Source organism: Stegodyphus dumicola, chromosome 6 (assembly GCF_044657685.1).
Source record: "Stegodyphus dumicola isolate Sdum_Otavi_A_Nest chromosome 6, ASM4465768v1".
Taxonomy (NCBI): Eukaryota; Metazoa; Arthropoda; class Arachnida; order Araneae; family Eresidae; genus Stegodyphus; species Stegodyphus dumicola.
The window spans coordinates 83,730,165-83,749,307 of record NC_140773.1 but is presented as its reverse complement, the minus strand read 5'-3'; the positions used below and the strand labels follow the sequence as shown (position 1 = coordinate 83,749,307).

Genomic DNA, 19,143 nt, shown 5'->3' with positions numbered 1-19,143 from the left:
CTTGAATGCTTAACCAGGTGGAAAACGAATAGGGGGAAGAAATGTTTTTGCTGGAGGCAAAACCATTTTGAGAAACCCTGAGTCTTGGAGGCAAGCCCGTTTCGAGGACAAAAGTGAAAACTTTTGTGAGACATTTTGGTCTGTTTTCGCCATCAAAGTGAAAACCGGCAATGGGCTAGACGAGGCACTCACTGACTGCGGACCAGCAGGGTTTATATAGCTTTTGCCTTGTGTTCGAGAACATTTTGGGCTAAACCCGTAGTAATTCGTTCCAGAAGGTTCTCCATCCGTCTATGGCATATCGCCAATTTTGTCGCCAAATGTCGCCAAAAGGGCGATTTCTCTTCAAATGTGGCAACCCTGTCGTCCCTTCCCATTTTATGGCAACTCTAAAACTGCTTTGCGGAGAAGTTATCTTACCGCGCCTGTACATTTCTTAACAATATATTCATTCAAAAATTATTTTGCGATATTGATGTTGAACTGAATTTTATGATTCAAGTGTGAAGAACATGATATTAATAAATAAAGGTAACACGCAAAACATTAAAAAAGTTAGGTTAGGCAACGTTAAGTTTGGAATGCAGGGCAGCACCTGCGAATTCTATAATCCTGATAAGCTGTTTAGTGATGGAGAGGCTTTCTCGGAACCCGAATTTTTCCGGAGGTAGAGTAGGTAGCGGTAATGCTTCATTCTGTTAAATAAGATTGGTTCATACACTTTGCCAAGTCCGGTAATAAACTAATGGGACTAAACCCATTGTGCTTGGTATGGTCTTTATCCGGTTTCGGAATGAAAATGATTTTAGCTCCTTTCCATCGTTTCGGAAAGTAAGACAGAATCAGGCAGGCATTGAGGATGCTAGCAATTTTACATATCACATTACTCGAGAGACTTTTGATAGCTCTATTGGAAATGTAGTCAATACCATGAGCTTTTTTTCTTGTTGAGTTTTTAATAATTTCTTTAATATGGTGTGCTCAGCGAAATGATGTTGTTTGCAGTTTGAGACTCCAGCCGATTATGAACTTTGTTGAGCGTAGGTACTTTAAAATCAGGATCTGCCGGCCAATCGTTTGGCTTAAATTGTAGCCTTGGCTACTAATGTTTAAAATTAATTTATGACTAGTAACAGCATGAATTATAAACAAATAGCTAAGTTATTGCATTTTATTTTCCAGCTATCGAAATACGACGCTACGAGCAACGTTTTGAAACCAAAACCTAGCAATCATGAATCAGAACTAGAACTAGTTGCCATTCAGCATAAAGAAATTTAAATATAAATATGAATATTAACAAAATATTAAAGTTAATTTTATAAAATAATTAAATATATGAACAAATATATGAAATAAAAAATAATTATTTCTCATGCACTAACTGGGCCACTACACTACTCCCCCACCAGTAACTAAGTTACGTTACGAAGATGGAGAAATAGGTAGTAACTAGTATTGCAGTGTTAACCACTATCAAAATAATTTAGTCAGTCCTTGAATCTAACAGGTAAACGTATAGTTCTGCCTGTGCGAGAATGTTTTTGATTCACATCCGAATTTGAGTCCGGTCTCTGCAAATTAGTGTAGTCAGGTTGTATCAACTGAGAATTTTCCTCAGCTAAAATATATGCTGGTCAGCTAAAATATCAAGCGATCCAGGGATACATTAACATGTTTTCCTTTTATGCTAACAGTAAAATATTTGTCCTTGCGATCAATAACAGGAAATGGTCCTTCATAAGGAGGTTCCAAAGGTCTGAAAACATGAGAACAAGTTTTTAAGTCTTTATGGACAAATATCTGTTCAGATGAATTTTTACGAATTAGTCTCGGTCCAACAACTTCCATCTGTTTCTGGAGTTTATTAGCAAAAGTCTCCGATGCTGTCTGGATACTTGGTTCGCTGAAAAACTCTCCAGGAAGTCTGAGACTCTGGCCATAAACTACTTGTGCAATAGAATGATTGGTATCTTCTTGAATAGCAGTACGCAAACCCAAAAGTACTGTTGGTAACGTGTCCGTCCAAGATATGTTGTTGTGGGCTTTTAATGCTGTTTTTAATGTTCGATGAAGGCGCTCAACTTTGCCATTACACGAGGGGTGGTAGGCAGTAGTGTGTTGTAAATTGATGCCACAGATTTTGGACAAAGCTCGTAATGTATCACTTTTAAATTGGGATCCACGATCACTAATGAGTTTACTTGGCGTTCCGAAACGCGCAATCCAGTTGCTATAAAAGGCTCTTGCGACGTTCTCAGCGGAAATATTTTCTAAAGGAATTGCTTCCATCCAACTCGAAAATATATCTATGCAAGTAAGACAATAAATATTCCCTTTAGATGGTGGAAGTGGTCCTATGAGATCGATATGGATGACAGAAAATCTTCCTGGTGGTACTTCAAACTCACCTAATTTTGTTTTGGTGTGCTGACTGATTTTAGCTTTTTGGCAAGGAATGCAGGTTCTTGTCCACAACTGTACATCTTTTTTTTATGTTAGGCCAAATGAATTTTGATGTCATTAATTTCATAGTCGATTTTATTCCTGGATGTGATAAACCATGAATTCGTTGAAAGACGTGTTGTCTGAAAGCCTGAGGAATATATGGCCGAATATGTTTAGTTGATGTATCACACCACAAATATTTCCCCGAAGGTAGAGAACATTGCTTGAAATTCAAGGAAGTAGTGGTTTGCAAACTCTTCAGTTCTTCATCTTGAGTTTGTTCATCAGCTATTTTATCATAATCTATCGATGAAATTTCATTAACTCTAGATAATGTATCCGCCACAATATTATTCTCACCTTTTACATATTTGATATCAGTCGAAAACTCGGAGATGTATTGAAGTTGGCGAGCCTGTCTAGGTGTTGCTTTGTCAAGTTTTTGACGAAAGGCGAATATTAAGGGCTTGTGATCTGTATAAATTGTAAATACTCTTCCTTCTAGATAATGCTTAAAGTGTCTAACTGAAAGATATATGCTTAATAGTTCTCTATCATAGGTGCTATATTTTTGCTGAGTATCACTTATTTTTTTAGAAAAAAATGCTATTGGCTTCCACGAGGAGTTTTCATATTGTTGCAACACTGAGCCAATCGCCATATCTGAAGCATCTGTAAATAACGCCAGAGGTAATTCAGAATTGGGAAAAGACAACAGTGCCGTGTTCACCAGGTCATTCTTGCACGTTTCAAACTGTTTTTCAGCTTCTTCAGTCCATTCGATTTTACGTTTGTCCCTTTTTTTAGCTCCCTTGAGATACGCATGTAACAATGCTTGATTCTTCGCTGCATCCTTTATATAACGACGATAAAAGTTAAGTATTCCAAGAAAAGTTCTAAGTTCATGAATTGTTTCTGGTCGTTTGTAGTTAGTAATAGCTTGAACTCTTTCTGGCAAAGGACGGGAACCCTTAGGTGTAATTAGGTAGCCTAGAAACTCGATTTGTGGAACAGCAAACACAGATTTTGAAACATTAATTCTTAACCCAAATGTATGTAATTTTTCCAAAACTAATTTAAGGTGTTTTTCATGTTCTTCATGGGTACTGGATGCAATGAGTATATCGTCTAAATAGGGAAAAACGAATTCTAATCCTCTAAAGACTTCATGAATAAATCTTTGGAACGTTGCAGGAGCATTTTTTAAACCGAAACTCATTACATTAAATTCGTATAAACCGAAAGGAGTGATGATAGCCGTTTTACATTTGTCTTCTTCTGCAATGGGAATTTGAAAATAAGCTTTGAATAAATCAATTTTAGAAAAAATATTTGTACCTCTTAAAATATGATGAAAATCTTCAATGCGAGGAATTGGGTATCGATCAGGTATCGTCTGCGCATTCAATCGTCGGTAGTCTCCGCAAGGACGATATGAACCATCCTTTTTCGTAACAAGGTGCAAGGGGCTTGACCACTGGGAGTTTGATGGACGAATTATTCCATTGTCAAGCATAAATTTAAATTCCTCTTTAGCTATAGCTAAGCGGTTTGGATCGAGCTGTCGTGCCTTTGAATAAACGGGTTGACCATCAGTCGTAATAAAATGTGTAACACCATGTTTAATTTGTGTAGGAAAAAGGTTAGGTTTAGAAATTTCGGGATATTTCGACAGTAAATCGAAAATTTTTATGGATTTATTTAATGTGGTTACTGAGTAATCACTGGAAATAGCAGCGACATCACACTGGACACAAAGCTGTGTTACGCCATCAATTAATTTTTTCTTATTTATATCGATAAGCAATTTATATTTGTGAAGAAAGTCAGCTCCTAAAATACCTTTTGTGACATCAGCAATTATGAATGGAAACTGAAAATCACGACGTAATCCCAAATCAAGAGTTAGCGTTTTTATGCCATAAGTGGAAATATTTGTGCCATTAGCTGCATACAGTTTATATTCAGTTTTACATTTATTCTGTGAAGTAGCAGGAATTATGCTTACGTCAGCTCCGCTGTCAATAAGAAAGTGCAAATTTGATCTTCGGTCACGAACGAATAAACGAAATTTGCGACAATCCTTCATATTTTCTGCAGCAGCGTTTGCCGCTGAACCTACTGCAGATTCGAGTTTTCCTGGTTTTTGAAATCATTTTTTACCCAAGCACACGGAGGCTTGCATTTCTCTGGAATGCATTTTGCTCCAAAACTAAAGTGATAAAAACAAAATTTGCCAGTAGGGTCATATCGTTTACGAGATCGGCTTCGAGATCGTGAACGTGAATTACGTAAATCCGAGTCCCTGCGTCTTGAGCGAATGGTTATTTGATCAATTTTTTGTTCAAGAAAGGTAATTCTTTGCAACAAATCATTTGCGGGAACGGAAGGAGCATTAGTACTAAATACTTCTGGTTTCCGATTCATATCACTTATTTTATCTGCCATAGACGCTAACTTGGTTACATCTTCATCACTAACTAATAATATATTTTTTATGGAGTCAGGTAGCTTCTCCAGCCATAAAGTTTTGATTAGATTTTCAGACACATCTGTAGTAGCAACTGATCTCAACTTCTGCAAAAGTTGGCTTGGTTTCATGTCTCCAAGTTCGATACCAGTAATCAAATGTTTAATCCGTACATTTTCACTTTCTTTGAATAAATGTAATAACCTAATTTTAGCATCCGAATATTTTGTGGCACTATCGTTCGTTACAATGTCCCAAATATTTTCGATGAACTTAGGTTCAAGCTGTGAAACTAAATAATTAAATTTCGTTTCTTCTGAAACGATATTACTAATTTTGAACTGAGCTTCAACTTGAAAAAACCATATTTCCGGTTTATCAGTCCAAAAATGAGGTATTTTTACACTCACCTTATGAAGCTCCGGTGACTGCATCTTATCTTTCATAGCAGTTTCAGAAGAGTCATTTGTTGACATTTCGAAAATTAATCAGGGTCACCACAATGTAGCCTTGGCTACTAATGTTTAAAATTAATTTATGACTAGTAACAGCATGAATTATAAACAAATAGCTAAGTTATTGCATTTTATTTTCCATCCTTGCATTTTATTGCATTTTATTTTCCAGCTATCGAAATACGACGCTACGAGCAACGTTTTGAAACCAAAACCTAGCAATCATGAATCAGAACTAGAACTAGTTGCCATTCAGCATAAAGAAATTGAAATATAAATATGAATATTAACAAAATATTAAAGTTAATTTTATAAAATAATTAAATATATGAACAAATATATGAAATAAAAAATAATTATTTCTCATGCACTAACTGGGCCACTACAAAATTGGAATTCTATATGATCAGGGAAAATGTTAGTCTTATCTTGATTAGAAATTCCAACACAGTTATTATAGTGGACAAGGCGACTGCTAGTAAATGTGGCATTTAAATTCTTAATTTAGAGTCTAAAATGAACTATCTTTTGGATCCAGATTTAGAATCATTTAGTATCTTATCTTGCCACAATTCTTTTTTATGTTCTTTGATGAGATTCTTAATATTCCTGTTTAGTTGGTTAATGTCACGATTTAAGGCTGGGTCCAATGTAAGATAATAAAGTTTTCTGATTTTGTTACGCTGCCTAATGAATAGCCGAATATTTGCAGGGAGACAATAGATTTTATCATGATTTGTAATGACATGAATGGCCTCCGTAATAGCATTTTCAATAGTGTTAGTGAGCAAATCAACTGCAGCATCAATTCCCGGTACTGTTCTTAAGTTATGTAAATTTGGTACGTTATTTTTGAGAAGATTTTCAAATGAAAGCTAGTCCGTGATTGTTTTATTCACAGGGGTATCCAGTTTGAATATACCAAGAGTTACAATCACAGGCAGATGGTCTGAACTCATGTTATGTTTCACATTAAATAGCGTGAGAACAGTCGTTGTAAATAAGACGATATCAAGTATGTCTGAATGTTCTACACTTTTTGGTCGATCAGTACACTCGGAAGGAGCGTGAATAACTACAGGATGATTGGTAATGTAGTTATGTAAGATATTTCCGTTAGAATTAGTTCACTGACAGTTCCCTTCAACATGCTTAGCATTTAAGTCTCCTGCAGCAGTGACCGGAAGATCTGGAGGAAGGAGAGAATTTAAAATACTGTCATTTAGTCTGTTTTGTTGGGGGTTATATAATGCACTAAAATAGACATTTTTATATGACGGTAACATGACACATATTGTGACTGGTTCACAATTATTAGCTCTATTTACACTGCTAAGGCCGGAAGGAAAGTTTTTATGTACATAAATCATAACACCTCCGCCGCGATGACTAAGTTTATCACAGCGATATGCACGATAATTAGCAATGCAAAGACAATGGCAAGGCTGTGCGTGCGTTTTAGTAATAAATCCGATATCTATGTCATTTTCTGAAAGAAAGCGCTGCAGTTTGTGCAAACGAGAAGGAAGCGCGCAGGCATTCCATACTGTGAAGAGTGCTATTGAACACTTGCGGACGTAGTTATCCATGGGATGGATCAGGGAGCGTTGTATCTTGAGATCCGGATTTGTTGTCTTGTGATGATTGCTTAAATAAAACAGAGAGGCCAGCTTCTTTAATCACTGAAAAAGAACATTTTGAGCTCAAATAAAACGAACTTAGCTTCTGTTAGGGCTTCAGGTGCTAGACCACCAATCAGGGCTTGTGCGAATGATTTGTTAGTAACAAATCGGTCAGTGTAGATTTTGGGCTACGAAGTAGCCCTGGGTTTAGGAAATTTTTCACAACCTCTGCAATTCGCTATGTACCCTGTTTGTAAGCAGTTTGCACATCTTGGAGGTTCGGATTTATCCTTTTCCGGATTTATCCTTTTCAAACTGTTAGGACTGATATGCATCACCACATTTGACACATCCGGATTCGTAGTGGCAATGGAACGGCGCGTGGTGGAGCCCTTAACAGCGATAACCCCGCAAGGGTCCCGTGCGTCCCTTACATCGCTCTACCAGAATCTTCAATCCTAACGCAAAGTGCAGATTGTAAATCTCGCTGCTGTAATCCTTTCTATTAAGGGTCACCAGGAATAACGAAAGTTTAATTACTTCGCCGTTTCTACGCCGTGTAAGCTGATTTACTCGTATTACATCAAAACCTTTCATTTCTCGATCAATTTCTTCGGTATTCGTATAAGCAGGGAGACCTCTGATCACAGCTTTCACAAATCTATTTTCAGGAAGTTCGAAGCAGTGGTACAGGATACTCTCATTAGTTAAGACCTTAGTCATCTGTCGACAGATTGTGGGTAAATGAACTTGAATTTTAATTCCTCCTCTTATGTGCTGCCATGAAAGGAAAAATTATGTTTGTTTAGCAAGGCTTTAAGTTGGTTCCACTCATAATGTGAATCTTTCAACATTATCGGAGGAGGCTTACGTCCATTGGCACGAGGTTGATTGTTTTCGGTTGGAAATACGTCATCTGTAGGACAAGAGACATAGCTTGCGTAGGTTGCGGGGAGACAGGCGGATCATCGGGCTTGCTGGGTAGCGAATCAGAAATTTGCCACGGTGCAGGCTATCCATTGGTTTGCGTGGGAGGCGTGCAACATCACCGCGAGGAGCTCCATCAGAGTCAGAAATCGCATCGATCGCTTTATACTTTCTAATATTTTCGTCGGATCTCGCTAGACTACTTGCACGACGTGCATTAGTCTTAATATTGGGAACAGGAATTGAAATCTCCATGTTGTTTAGGAGCAGCAGGATTTTGTGGTTCTTCATTAGCTTTCATTCGATTTCGTCGCTTAAGGGGAAGGCCGTTAATGGCGTTTCGGATTGCATATAGAAACTCTGGTTCTTCCTTTTGGGAGTCACTGATATCATCTCTTCTGGCTTCTAGATCTGAAGTCATGGAAGCTAGAACGGCAAGCAGTTGCTCAGTCATGGTGCCAAAAGACGAAAAAAAAAAAAAAAAAGAGCACATTACTTCAAAGTGCAAATTCCTAGCAGCGTTAATAATTTGAGCAAGGAAGTAACCTGAAATAATAACACATAAAAAGTACGCAATAAATTCCAATAGCAAATATTAGAGCGCTATTTTCTCGATGGAATGATGTATGAAAGCTGCTTTTTTCTGCTATTTTTTTTTGTTTGTCCGAAATGTGGTGATAATATGCGTTTGTGTGAGAGAAAGGGAAGAACGATTGGGTTTGAATGACGATGTAGAAAGCAAGGAAAAGGGCATCCGCATGATGTTTGTAGGAGTATAAGAAAAAGTTCATGGTTTAGTCATAGCCATTTGAGTATATGTGACATTTTGAAAATTACGAGTTGTTGCTTTATGAAAATGGGAAATGAATCTGTGATTCAAAAAGTGAAAATGCATGAGTATCATGCTGTTGTTGATTAGTTTATTTTTTGCAAAGATATCTTGCGACTGTGATAAATGATAGTGTTCCGATTGGTGGTAAAGGAGTGATAGTTGAAGTGGACGAGAATAAGTTTGGAAAAAGGAAGTATTGAAGAGGAAAGCCTTTGAACGGTACTGGATAATTGGTGGCATATAAAGAGGAACGAACAGATGTTTTTATGTTTTTTAGAGAGTTTGAGAATAAATCAAAGGTTAGTTTGGAGAGAATGATAGTTGAAAGAGTGTTGCCGGAATCAACTGTGGTTTCAACTCGACGGAAAGGACTCAGTCCTAAATTACAGTCACCTTGGGATAGTCCGTACACAGTCCTAAACAGGCTGAATGACGTCGTAGTTCGAATCCGTAAGTCTTCGAACTCTAAACCTAAAGTCGTTCATTACGACAGGTTAGCTCATTACTGTGGTCATAGTACGTAGTGTAGATAACTTTAAATAGTGTAAGACCATGGTCCTTTTTGTTTCTAAATGTATATTTGATTTGACTTGTATTTAGTATTGGATTTGTATTTAGTATTTGATATCATTTGATTTGTTTAAGTTAGTTATTGCATTTATTGTTCATGTTGTTTGACATTGTAATGTGATGTTTATTATTGCATTTATGCCTTAGTTGTAAGTTTGGCTTCTTGTCCAGGGATTGTACTGCCCGAAACGTGCAATCCTAGGGGAAGGGAGCAGTGTTACGGATTTGGTATTTAAATAGCTAATGATAATAGAATTATAAATTAAATTGTTTTATTCGCCTTACAGTGCAGCACGTGACGAATATTACAAGGTAACTACTGTGAGATACTGTAATACTACGAATATCTTAGGGAGGAAATTTAAGCATTTCGTTTTATTTGTTGTGATAATAATAAATTTTGTTCACTTTTCATCGGACTTGTGCATTCAATTCATAACGAACCCATACGTACTCAACAATTTTTGGTATACGCTATAGCTGTCTGCGACGCTGTAGCTTTCTGCAAAGACAGCTATTCGTTGTACGCTATAGCATTGTCTTTAACATTAAACGAAAGCTCCATAGTACGAAGGAAGGTAAATGTAATAAAGTCTTGTTAATTATTAAACACTAAAATAGAATTCAAATCTAAGTGTTCTTTACAAATATGAAGTTATACGTTATTTTAGGCTGCAATGTGAAAAAGAGGACTTTATTTAGGTGCCTCTATTTTTAAAACCTAAATAAATTCAACATTCTTGTTAAACTACCATGACATTCGACAGGGACTTTCAATGATCTTTCTCCTTGGGTCTTTGGTCTTCAAAGATGCAGAATAGAAGAACATTAAATGCGTGTCCCTTTCTTCTCTTCGCATTTTTATTGAATGTAATGAAATTTAAAAATGCTTGAGAAACTAGTCATAGTTCCCAGAAGTATAGCTTTTATTTTCTTTATTTATGTTATTTTTTTGGTCAATACATTATGAAGTTCTAATCTGACAGTCATTTCAAACGAAAGTTCATTTTCACGTATTTATCCGACATCCTTCGGCCGAAAAAAATATTTTTATTTTTGGATCAAAGTTTTTATTTGTGAGTTAATTTTGGAGTTTTTGAACCTATTGAGCACAAAAATAACTTTATTTATTGATCCGGATACGTCAAACAGATATTTTAAAGAAGCATATACCTATTTAATTTTCGCCAACATATTATAAACAGCTCCTACCCTATCTCTCCTCCTTCCTTAAGATAGCAACCTCGATAGCAGATCGTTGCTTAACGTTCGCCTACCTCCGTAATGGCGGTGTGGCGAGTGTTGAATCCTCTCCAAAGTACTGGAAAATATCAGTTTATGATAGTTGTTCGTGTGAAGCCGAGATCCTGAAAAGCTGGAACAGTTGTCAGGGATGTGTGAGAGTATAACTTTGTCCTTGCCGAGGACCAAATGCGAAAATGTCCGAGTTGTATTTTCTCGAATCCGGCTTCTCTTTGGAGTTTCCGTGGATCCGTCTCCGGACGCGATTTTCCAGGAGCAGCACCCACCTGGTCAAGCGAATATTATGACAGCAGGAAAATTGAGTTCTGAGTGCTCTCAGTTTACGCTTACAGTGTTGGAAGGCAGTCATGAACAGCTGGATAAAGCTAAAGTGAATATTTATAAAATTATTCTGATATTATATTAATATTACTAAAATTAGATTTTATATAAATTGCCTTTTATCTTGCCCATGTACTCAGAATTCTAATTATTTAGAATTTAGATTTGAGAACTTCGAACTGGAAGCGATTTCTTTTATCATATATCAGGTTATAGTTCCCATATTGCTTTCTGTCAGAGCTACAATTTACACTTTGTAACTAAGTTATAGCGAAATAAGATGAAAACTAAAGAAACAGACTTGTGAGCTGAGCTTTAATTTAACAATTTTAATATTTGCAAAAGCCAAACAGATTTTTATGCAACACTCTTTCACGTCATAGTCAGCATTTATTAAAATATTGATTATTTGAAAATAAGTTGAAATTCTTATTAACTAAAGTCTGAGTAATTAATTTCATATCATATTCATTATGTATTCATACTAGAATTTTCATTGCTAAGTAATTTAAAAGCATCAAAGAATTTTTACTTTTAGATATTTTGCTGTTGAAGTCCATTGTTTTGCAAAATATTATTTGCTTTGCAACATGATTCGCACTTTATATGCTGAACGCTGAAATAATTTAAATCACTGATTCTGCAGTTTAAATGAAATGACCTTTAAACCTTTTAAATTTAAATTTTATTCTAATTGTGGAAATAAAGAGGAAAAAGAAGAAAATGATGTGTATTAAAATCAAAATAAACTCTTCCCAAAATAATGGAAGAATTATAATTTATGATCTTATAAAAAAGTTTTAGTGCTTCAACTTGATGGATTTGTGGTGATAAGGAGTGAGGAGTAGCATGCATATATGAAGTCCCGAAATAAAGATAAATTGTTACTGTGTAATATGTCTGCTGAAAGTTCTTGATGAATACAGTGAGAACATTTAACTCAATATGGGCAAATAGAATCCCGTGGGATCTACAACAATTACTGCAGATTCTTGACGTATGTAAAATGCTTACTAACTGTCTACTAAAGAGAAAGACCTTCATAGAGGGCTTTCTAGGGGTGTTATGTTAGCCTCCTAAACTTAATCACCCATAAACAACACATGTAACCAACCAACCTGATTAGCCTTCAGGTATAAAATTCTTTTGATACTTAGAAATTTATAAAAAAAAAAAAAAAAAATTGTATTTTGATACTGATTTGCTGATTATTCTAAGTTTTTATCGATATTTAAAACATGCTTTTACATATCTCTAATTGTATAGTAAATTCATCTAATTCTATCAGGTTTAACATCATTGATTAAGATTGATTTGTTAAAACTGCTGACTTTTGTTTGGGTGGCAAATTTGGTAAAATAACACTTTTTTCATAAAATAGCTGTAAATAAGAAAAAGAATATATATATATATATATATATATATAAAGAAGAAAAGAATAATATTACGTTATGGCCAAAGGGGCATTTTTTTAACATTTTGTGCGTTATTTTTATGTATTAAATATCATGTTCTTCACGCTTAAACCATAAAATTCAGTTCAATTGCAATATTGCAAAATAATTTTAAAATGAGCATCTGTTTAGAATTTCCGATACACAGTCTCGTGCTGGAGATAAAAATGTTTTTTCCCCCGTACAGTGTTGCCATTGCTCACTGGGAAATCATAGAGTTTGTTAATGAAAAATTCATTAAAATTTTACAAAATATGAAATAGATAATAAAACAAATTCAAAATTTGAGCTTCCAGATGTCCATATTCGGGTGGAAACGAACATTATTCAAAATCTCATGGCTCTAGGAACCGTTGTTTTTTACAGTGCGAGAAACATACATAGATTCATGCAGGTTCTTTATTATTTAATTTCTTCAAATATAATGCAGGGCTCTAATATTTGGTGGCAGCAATTTGAAAAATGAACTGACATTTATAGTGAATCATTACAAAATGCCAAAACGAAATTAATAGTTGCCCAGAAGGACTAAAAAAAAAAGACTAAAGAAGAAATAAACTTAAGCATAGATATTTTTTTCTGTCATGGTGAAATTACTTTATGGTGTTAAATGAAGTGTTTCAAAATATTTTCTTTTATGTTACAATATTAATCTTTAGTTTTATATTGTTTTTGCATTTCCTCTTTATACGTATAACCAAAAGAATGTCACTCGGATAAAATTAGTAAATAACCAAAGAATTTTGACAGCCTGAATTTGTCTAAGTCTGTCGGAAGAGGAAGAATGGAAGTGCTGGAAATATCTACATAATAAATTACAAATGATTTGTATGCTGAAGTCACTTATGAAATGGATTTTTTGATAATTCAGAATAAATCAGTACCTTACATAATTTTAACTATTGATTTAATTTCCTTATTCATTCAGATTTTAAGCCAAAATTATATATATATGCTGTGGTGAGTTGACCCCCATTTTTAAATCAGTTTCATATCTAGACTGTAGTTTCTTCACTACATGTGTTCAGAGTCGTAGCTAGGGTTTTCATCGCCCAGGGACAACTAAAGATTTTGCGCCCCCTACTGCTTGCATTAGGATGGAAAACATTTAATTTTAAAATGTTGTAACATCAGTTTGGCACCCCTTGGATTCTGCGCCCGGGGACAGATGCCCCCCTTGCCCCCCTCTAGCTATGCCCCTTTGTGTTATACTGTCGATTTTTATCATTTCTATAGAAATCCATATGGATTAAAAAAATTACTGGTTCTGTTTTTAAGTTATGTCATAAGTATTTTACATTATTATAAAGACTAGTAATTTTTCTTTTGTTTTCTATTATGTTTATTAACATCAGTTGATAATTATAATCACAAAATACTTGGCTTACTGACTGAAAAAATATTGGTAAGTTTCCGTTTCGCCGCTGCAAATCTTGCCAAGCACTTTGTTGCCGAGAACATACAGTATACACATAAAAAATGTTAACAAATGTTAGTTCTAAGAATTTTTTATTCTGAAGGCATAAACATTTTAATATGGTTTAAAATTTTGTAAAATGCCAATAAATAATAAATTTGTAAAAAGACACTAATTTAAGAATTTACTATGCTTTTATGATTCAACATCCTGATTCGCCAGTTCGTATCACGTGACCCCAAGTGATCTCATCTCACATAAACTACGCTACAAAATTCTAATTCTCTCAGTAATTATCTGCGTTAATTTCAAGTTAAATTTTAATTTGAAATACAAGTTTAAATGCAAGAATTATTTCAATTTGTATAAAGAGCTTACTCAGAAATTATGTAAAACCGTAGTGCTTTACTTCACTAGTGCATTCTAATTAGAATTGATGAATTTAACTCTTGATTTTGCCTTTCTTATATTTTTGCTTTCGGGTGAGCGGTGTGATTGCATTCTAATTGACTTAATTACCGTGAATCGTCTTAGGGCATAAAATTTAACTATCTTGTAAAAATTCTATGTAATTGTATGCCTGTATTGAAAGAAACAACCAATCTGATAAGAAATGGTTGCGACTTGTTTTGAAAATGAGGCATGAAAGGTTACCAGCGAAGATATTCCATTTGGCATCAGTTGTACCATTATTGGCGACTTTTTGTTTTGCGCCGGCAAAACGAAAAAGTACCAAAATATTCAGTTTGTGGAGTCATTTAGTTTATTTTGGAGTGTGGAACATGCAAAATCAGCAATGTCCTGATCGGGACTTGAAGTTTGACATTTTGATTGCCTACCGGGCATGCTTCTAATTACACCATGGAGAGCATCTGGCAAGGAATTAGAAAATTCCTTTCATTCTCCCCCTTCCAACTGGAAAAGAGGGTACCCAATCACCAAATTCATGTGGTGATGAGTTATCATCTACCACATTTTAGTTTGGGCACCACCTGTACTCTTACTTGATTAATTTTATAAATAATTAATTAATTAACACAAAGTCTTTATTTGCTTGAAACATAAACTTTTATTTAAACACTGTTTCACTAATTCTAAAGCAGTATAAGTATCTCATTGCAGCTGTTATAAAATTTGTATGCTGTCCTTGAGCATTTCTGAATTCTGATGATATGGGGTTTCTACTAAAGTGAACTTTGGCCTACATGTTTAATACTAGATGCAGCCAAAGTTAATGTAATTAGAAGCCCATATTAAAATGTGGGTATATTTAAGAGCTGTTATTGTTATGTGTATTGTTGTAGGGTTTTCCTTATTTTGGTTAACAAATTTATTTTAAGTTGATGCCTTTTTTGTAAACTTTTCAACTTCCCCTCACATTCTCTTGCCAGGATGTAAATTAAAGTTAAGTGAAGTGCTTATTTAAACAGGTGAATCTCCGAGTTTATTCAGAGCGTGTTTTACTAGCCAAGCGCATGTTTCGGTGTTGTTTCGCTGTTACGCTAGTAAGCCTTTTGGCCATATTGGATTAATCATAATGCCGGTTAGGTTTTTGTGAGCCTACCTGTTAGGCGTAACTGAAGTCTGTCTAGCAGTATTTATTTTAAGGTTTGACTTAAATTATATTCTACGTTTTAGTTTCACCGCAAGTTGGACAGTGCCTTTGTAACACATGAAGACAGTGCATTTTTCTGTTAACTGTATTGAATTAATAAAGAGTTATTTTTCATCCTTCTTCTGAGTCGGTAGTTTTCTTCACGCCTGTGTGAGAATTCTCCAGGTCATTTTAGGATCTACTCTAGTTTATGTGGAACAAGAGAGAAAGACTCTATATTGTTTTAAAAGTTGTAAAATAGTTTTTGTATAGAAAGAAATGGTTTTAGTAAATTATCAAAGATTTGGCATTTTTAATTAATGTTATTATTTTAAAATATAAATAAATAATTATTGTTTTTGCTTTGTATTCTGAATGGTGTGTTTCTATGCAGTTTAAAATCTGTTAATTTTTCATAATGTATTGAATATTCTTTTTCAGATCATTGTAATAAAAACCAAGTATTTTCTTCTGATTATCATATGCTTTATTACAGTTCTCAACTGATTTTAATTAAAATAAATTTTAAATGAAGGAAAAAGTCGGAAATTTTCAGTAACTTAAGAAATTTTTCATTCAGGTGAAGAATAATGGAGTAATAAAAAAACAGACCTAGTAGTTTTTCTTTATTCTTATCCCATATGCACTCCGTTGCAAAAGTTAAGAATGTGTGAAATGTGGAGAAATTACATTTTAAGATTATCAGATTTTGAAATATCTTATTATGGTTTTGTCTTAAATTAATTGCGTAGATTTCTGCACAGTTACTAACAGGAAGGCAACTTAGCTGTAAATCATTTGACTTATTCATTATATGTTAGGTATGTTTTATTTTTCCTGGTGCAATTTATATACAGATGCTATCTATTATAGAAGTGAGTTGCACTTTGAATAACCGGTCATACCATGAATTTAAAATGTTTCTAGGTACTCTGTCTATCCCCTAATGATTTTCATGAAATAAAAGCTATAAATACTACAGTACAAAGTCTTTAATCCGGACGTCCATAATCCTGAATGATCTATAATCCGGACCTCAAAGCTACAAACTTTCTGTGAATCAATACGTTTACACATGCGTGTTTAATGTATAACGGACGGTATAAGCTAGGCTAAAATTATCTATTTCAGTTAATGTTGCAGATTGCGTTGCTCCTTAATCTTCTAATTGGATCCGGCTTATTATTTTTTGCAGACTGTTAGAGCAATTTTATAAAAAGTAAGCTTGAACTTTCGATTATGTCAAAAAGAGTTTCCGATTCTGGAGCTGCCAAAGGATCTACAAAGCGAAAGCATGTTTCAATGTCCATCAAACAAAAAGTGGAATTGGTGCAAAAAATGGATAAAGGCATATCCTTTGTTTCTCTAACCATTCCGAAATCTGTTTATCAATTTCACGCTGCTCTGCGGGAGGGAGGGAAACTTTGGGGCGCGCAATGAACTGGAAGTTGATCTGTCAGCACTATCCTTATCTTCAGGGCAGATGTTATTTTATCCTTAATAAATGTAGTATTTCATCTTGATGCACTCTGTCTTTGATATGATTTAAACCAAATTCCTTGTCATTATAAATATCATGAATACACACCAAATAGTTTTCTGGTTGCAATTTTCTAATTTTGACTATGCGTAATGTATGCTTTACGCATGCGCACGTTGAAAGAAATGTTTAATAAAGTAAACAAATAAATATTAAGCTTTTTTTTTTTTTTTTTTTTTTTTTTTTTGTAAATTTTGATACCCTTTAGATAATAATTGCTCTTTATTTCATAAATTACGATTTCATATTTTTAATTTTATAATTTCTGCATGCCATCTTACCAGATTTAAATTGATGATCTATAATCCGGAAAAACCCCTAATCCGGAATCGTCGAAGTCCCGCCGAGTCTGGATTAAAGACTTTGTACTGTATCAAATAAATGATTAAAAATATTTTTAAAAAATACATTTTAAAATTTAAATATTGAATATTATAAATATGTGAAGAAGTATTATCATTACATACCTCGGGCTGTCATCTTTGAGGCATGTGTGGATGAGGTGACAATGAGGCTTGTAGACTTTTATATGGGTGGGGGTGAATTAGCATCTGACTGAATCTCTGAAAATTCATAAACAAGAAAAAGATACATTTGTGATGAGGCTGCTGTATGTGGAAGGAGGTATGTTAGATAGGCTCAGCAGCATTGATTTCCCAAGTGCCTTTCTTAAGAAAATGAATACCTAAACTTGTATGAATATATTTTCATTTCCTTTCACCATAAATAAAGCATACAGTTTTACACCATTGTGTACTTCTTCTTCATAAGCTCCACAGCCTGTTACAAGCTAAGGCTGTCTCTCCAAGTTTCCTCCACCTGGCCCCATTCAGCACAATAGCCTTCCATTGGTTAACTCTAATTAACCTTAAATCTTGCTCGACATCATCTAACCATCTAGTGGGTGGTTTTGCTTTTCGTCTTACTCCTTCAGTTCTCGAAAAAGTTATCTTTTTGGTTGGAAATGCATCATTCATATCTAAACATATGGCCTAGCCATCTGATACGAGATGCATTTATAAATTCTCACAATATCATTTTCACCATATTTTCAATATTTTGCATATAGTTCATGGTTATAAAGAATCCTCCACATACCATTTTATTGTACTGTTCCAAAGATCTTTCTTAGGATTTTTCAAAATTGGAAATCAGGTTTTTCTGTGCTCTGTTAAGCATCCAACATTCACTTCTGTAAATGGCAACAGGCCTTATTAAAGTTTTATATAAATTAATTTAGTTTTTACACTTAGGTTGGATTTAAGTTGTTTTTTAAGGCCATAGTAACGCATTGTGTACTGCTATTTGTTTATTTTTTACTTCAAATAAATTTTATACTTTGATAACAAGTTTATTCGTAGAATAACAAGTTTATTCGTAGCTATGAAAATTCATAAAGTGGGGAAAATCCATGTCATTCAGTAAGATTTGAAGTAAATTAGTAATATGGCATGGATTTGCATTTTCTGTTATCTCAGTTACCGTTACTTCCTCTAAAATTTACAACATGACAGTATTAAGTTGTAGAATTATTTGCCTTTTGTTTATTATTAATTATTAGAGCATGATGTGGAGTTTGAAAGTACCTGAAATTATTATGGGCATAATGCAGTAATGTATTGTTTTTAAAAGAGCATATTGTAACACAATTTTTATTTCAAATTATAATTAAATTAAAAAAAATTTTATTTGTTATAACATGAGCAACTTTTAACAGATCAAAGAGACTGGATTTGCCATGCTTGATACATTGGAAAGCCTACATCTTCTAATGAAATTTATTTCATTGTGTAAATGGTTTTCCTCCCCTTTTTTCTTCATGTAAATGAATACTTAAGGATCTGAATTAATCCAAATAATTTAACTGCTTGTAAGTTTTATTTTTATTAGTCTACTAGATTATAAACCCATGTTAGTATATTTAAAAGTGTCACCCAGGCGGCATAGTGGTTAGGGGAGCCGACTGCAATACCAGAGGCCCCTGGGTTTGAATCCCAGAGAAGGTATTGTTGTATTTGTCCATCCCCTCATAGGAGGCAAAGGTGACCTACCTGTTAGGCACCTCCATAATAATGTGACCACCGCTTCTAGCCTTGATAGTGGCCAACGTCTGTGGACAGATTGGGCCAGCCATTGGAAAGGATTTAAAAGTCATATATTTTCTTAAAACTGATTTCAGTAATTTTATAGTATGTCTTTTTCCTTGTACAGTCAAAAGTCGTTAATTCGG

General features: G+C 34.3%; 1 protein-coding gene across 2 annotated transcripts in view; it reads left to right on the top strand.

Moving 5' to 3' along the window:
• Nucleotides 1-19,143, top strand: part of LOC118204554 (uncharacterized) — a 325,427-nt gene that overhangs the window by 53,135 nt on the left and 253,149 nt on the right. Inside the window, exon 1 of one of the 2 annotated variants that reach the window (XM_085818611.1) lies at nucleotides 10,561-10,957. The exons of the other annotated variant lie outside the window; for it this stretch is intronic. Coding sequence (XP_085674737.1) covers nucleotides 10,718-10,957 — 240 coding nt within the window. The 5' untranslated portion in view covers nucleotides 10,561-10,717. Of the gene's footprint in view, nucleotides 1-10,560; nucleotides 10,958-19,143 lie in introns of those variants that run through there. 2 annotated transcript variants of the gene reach the window in all.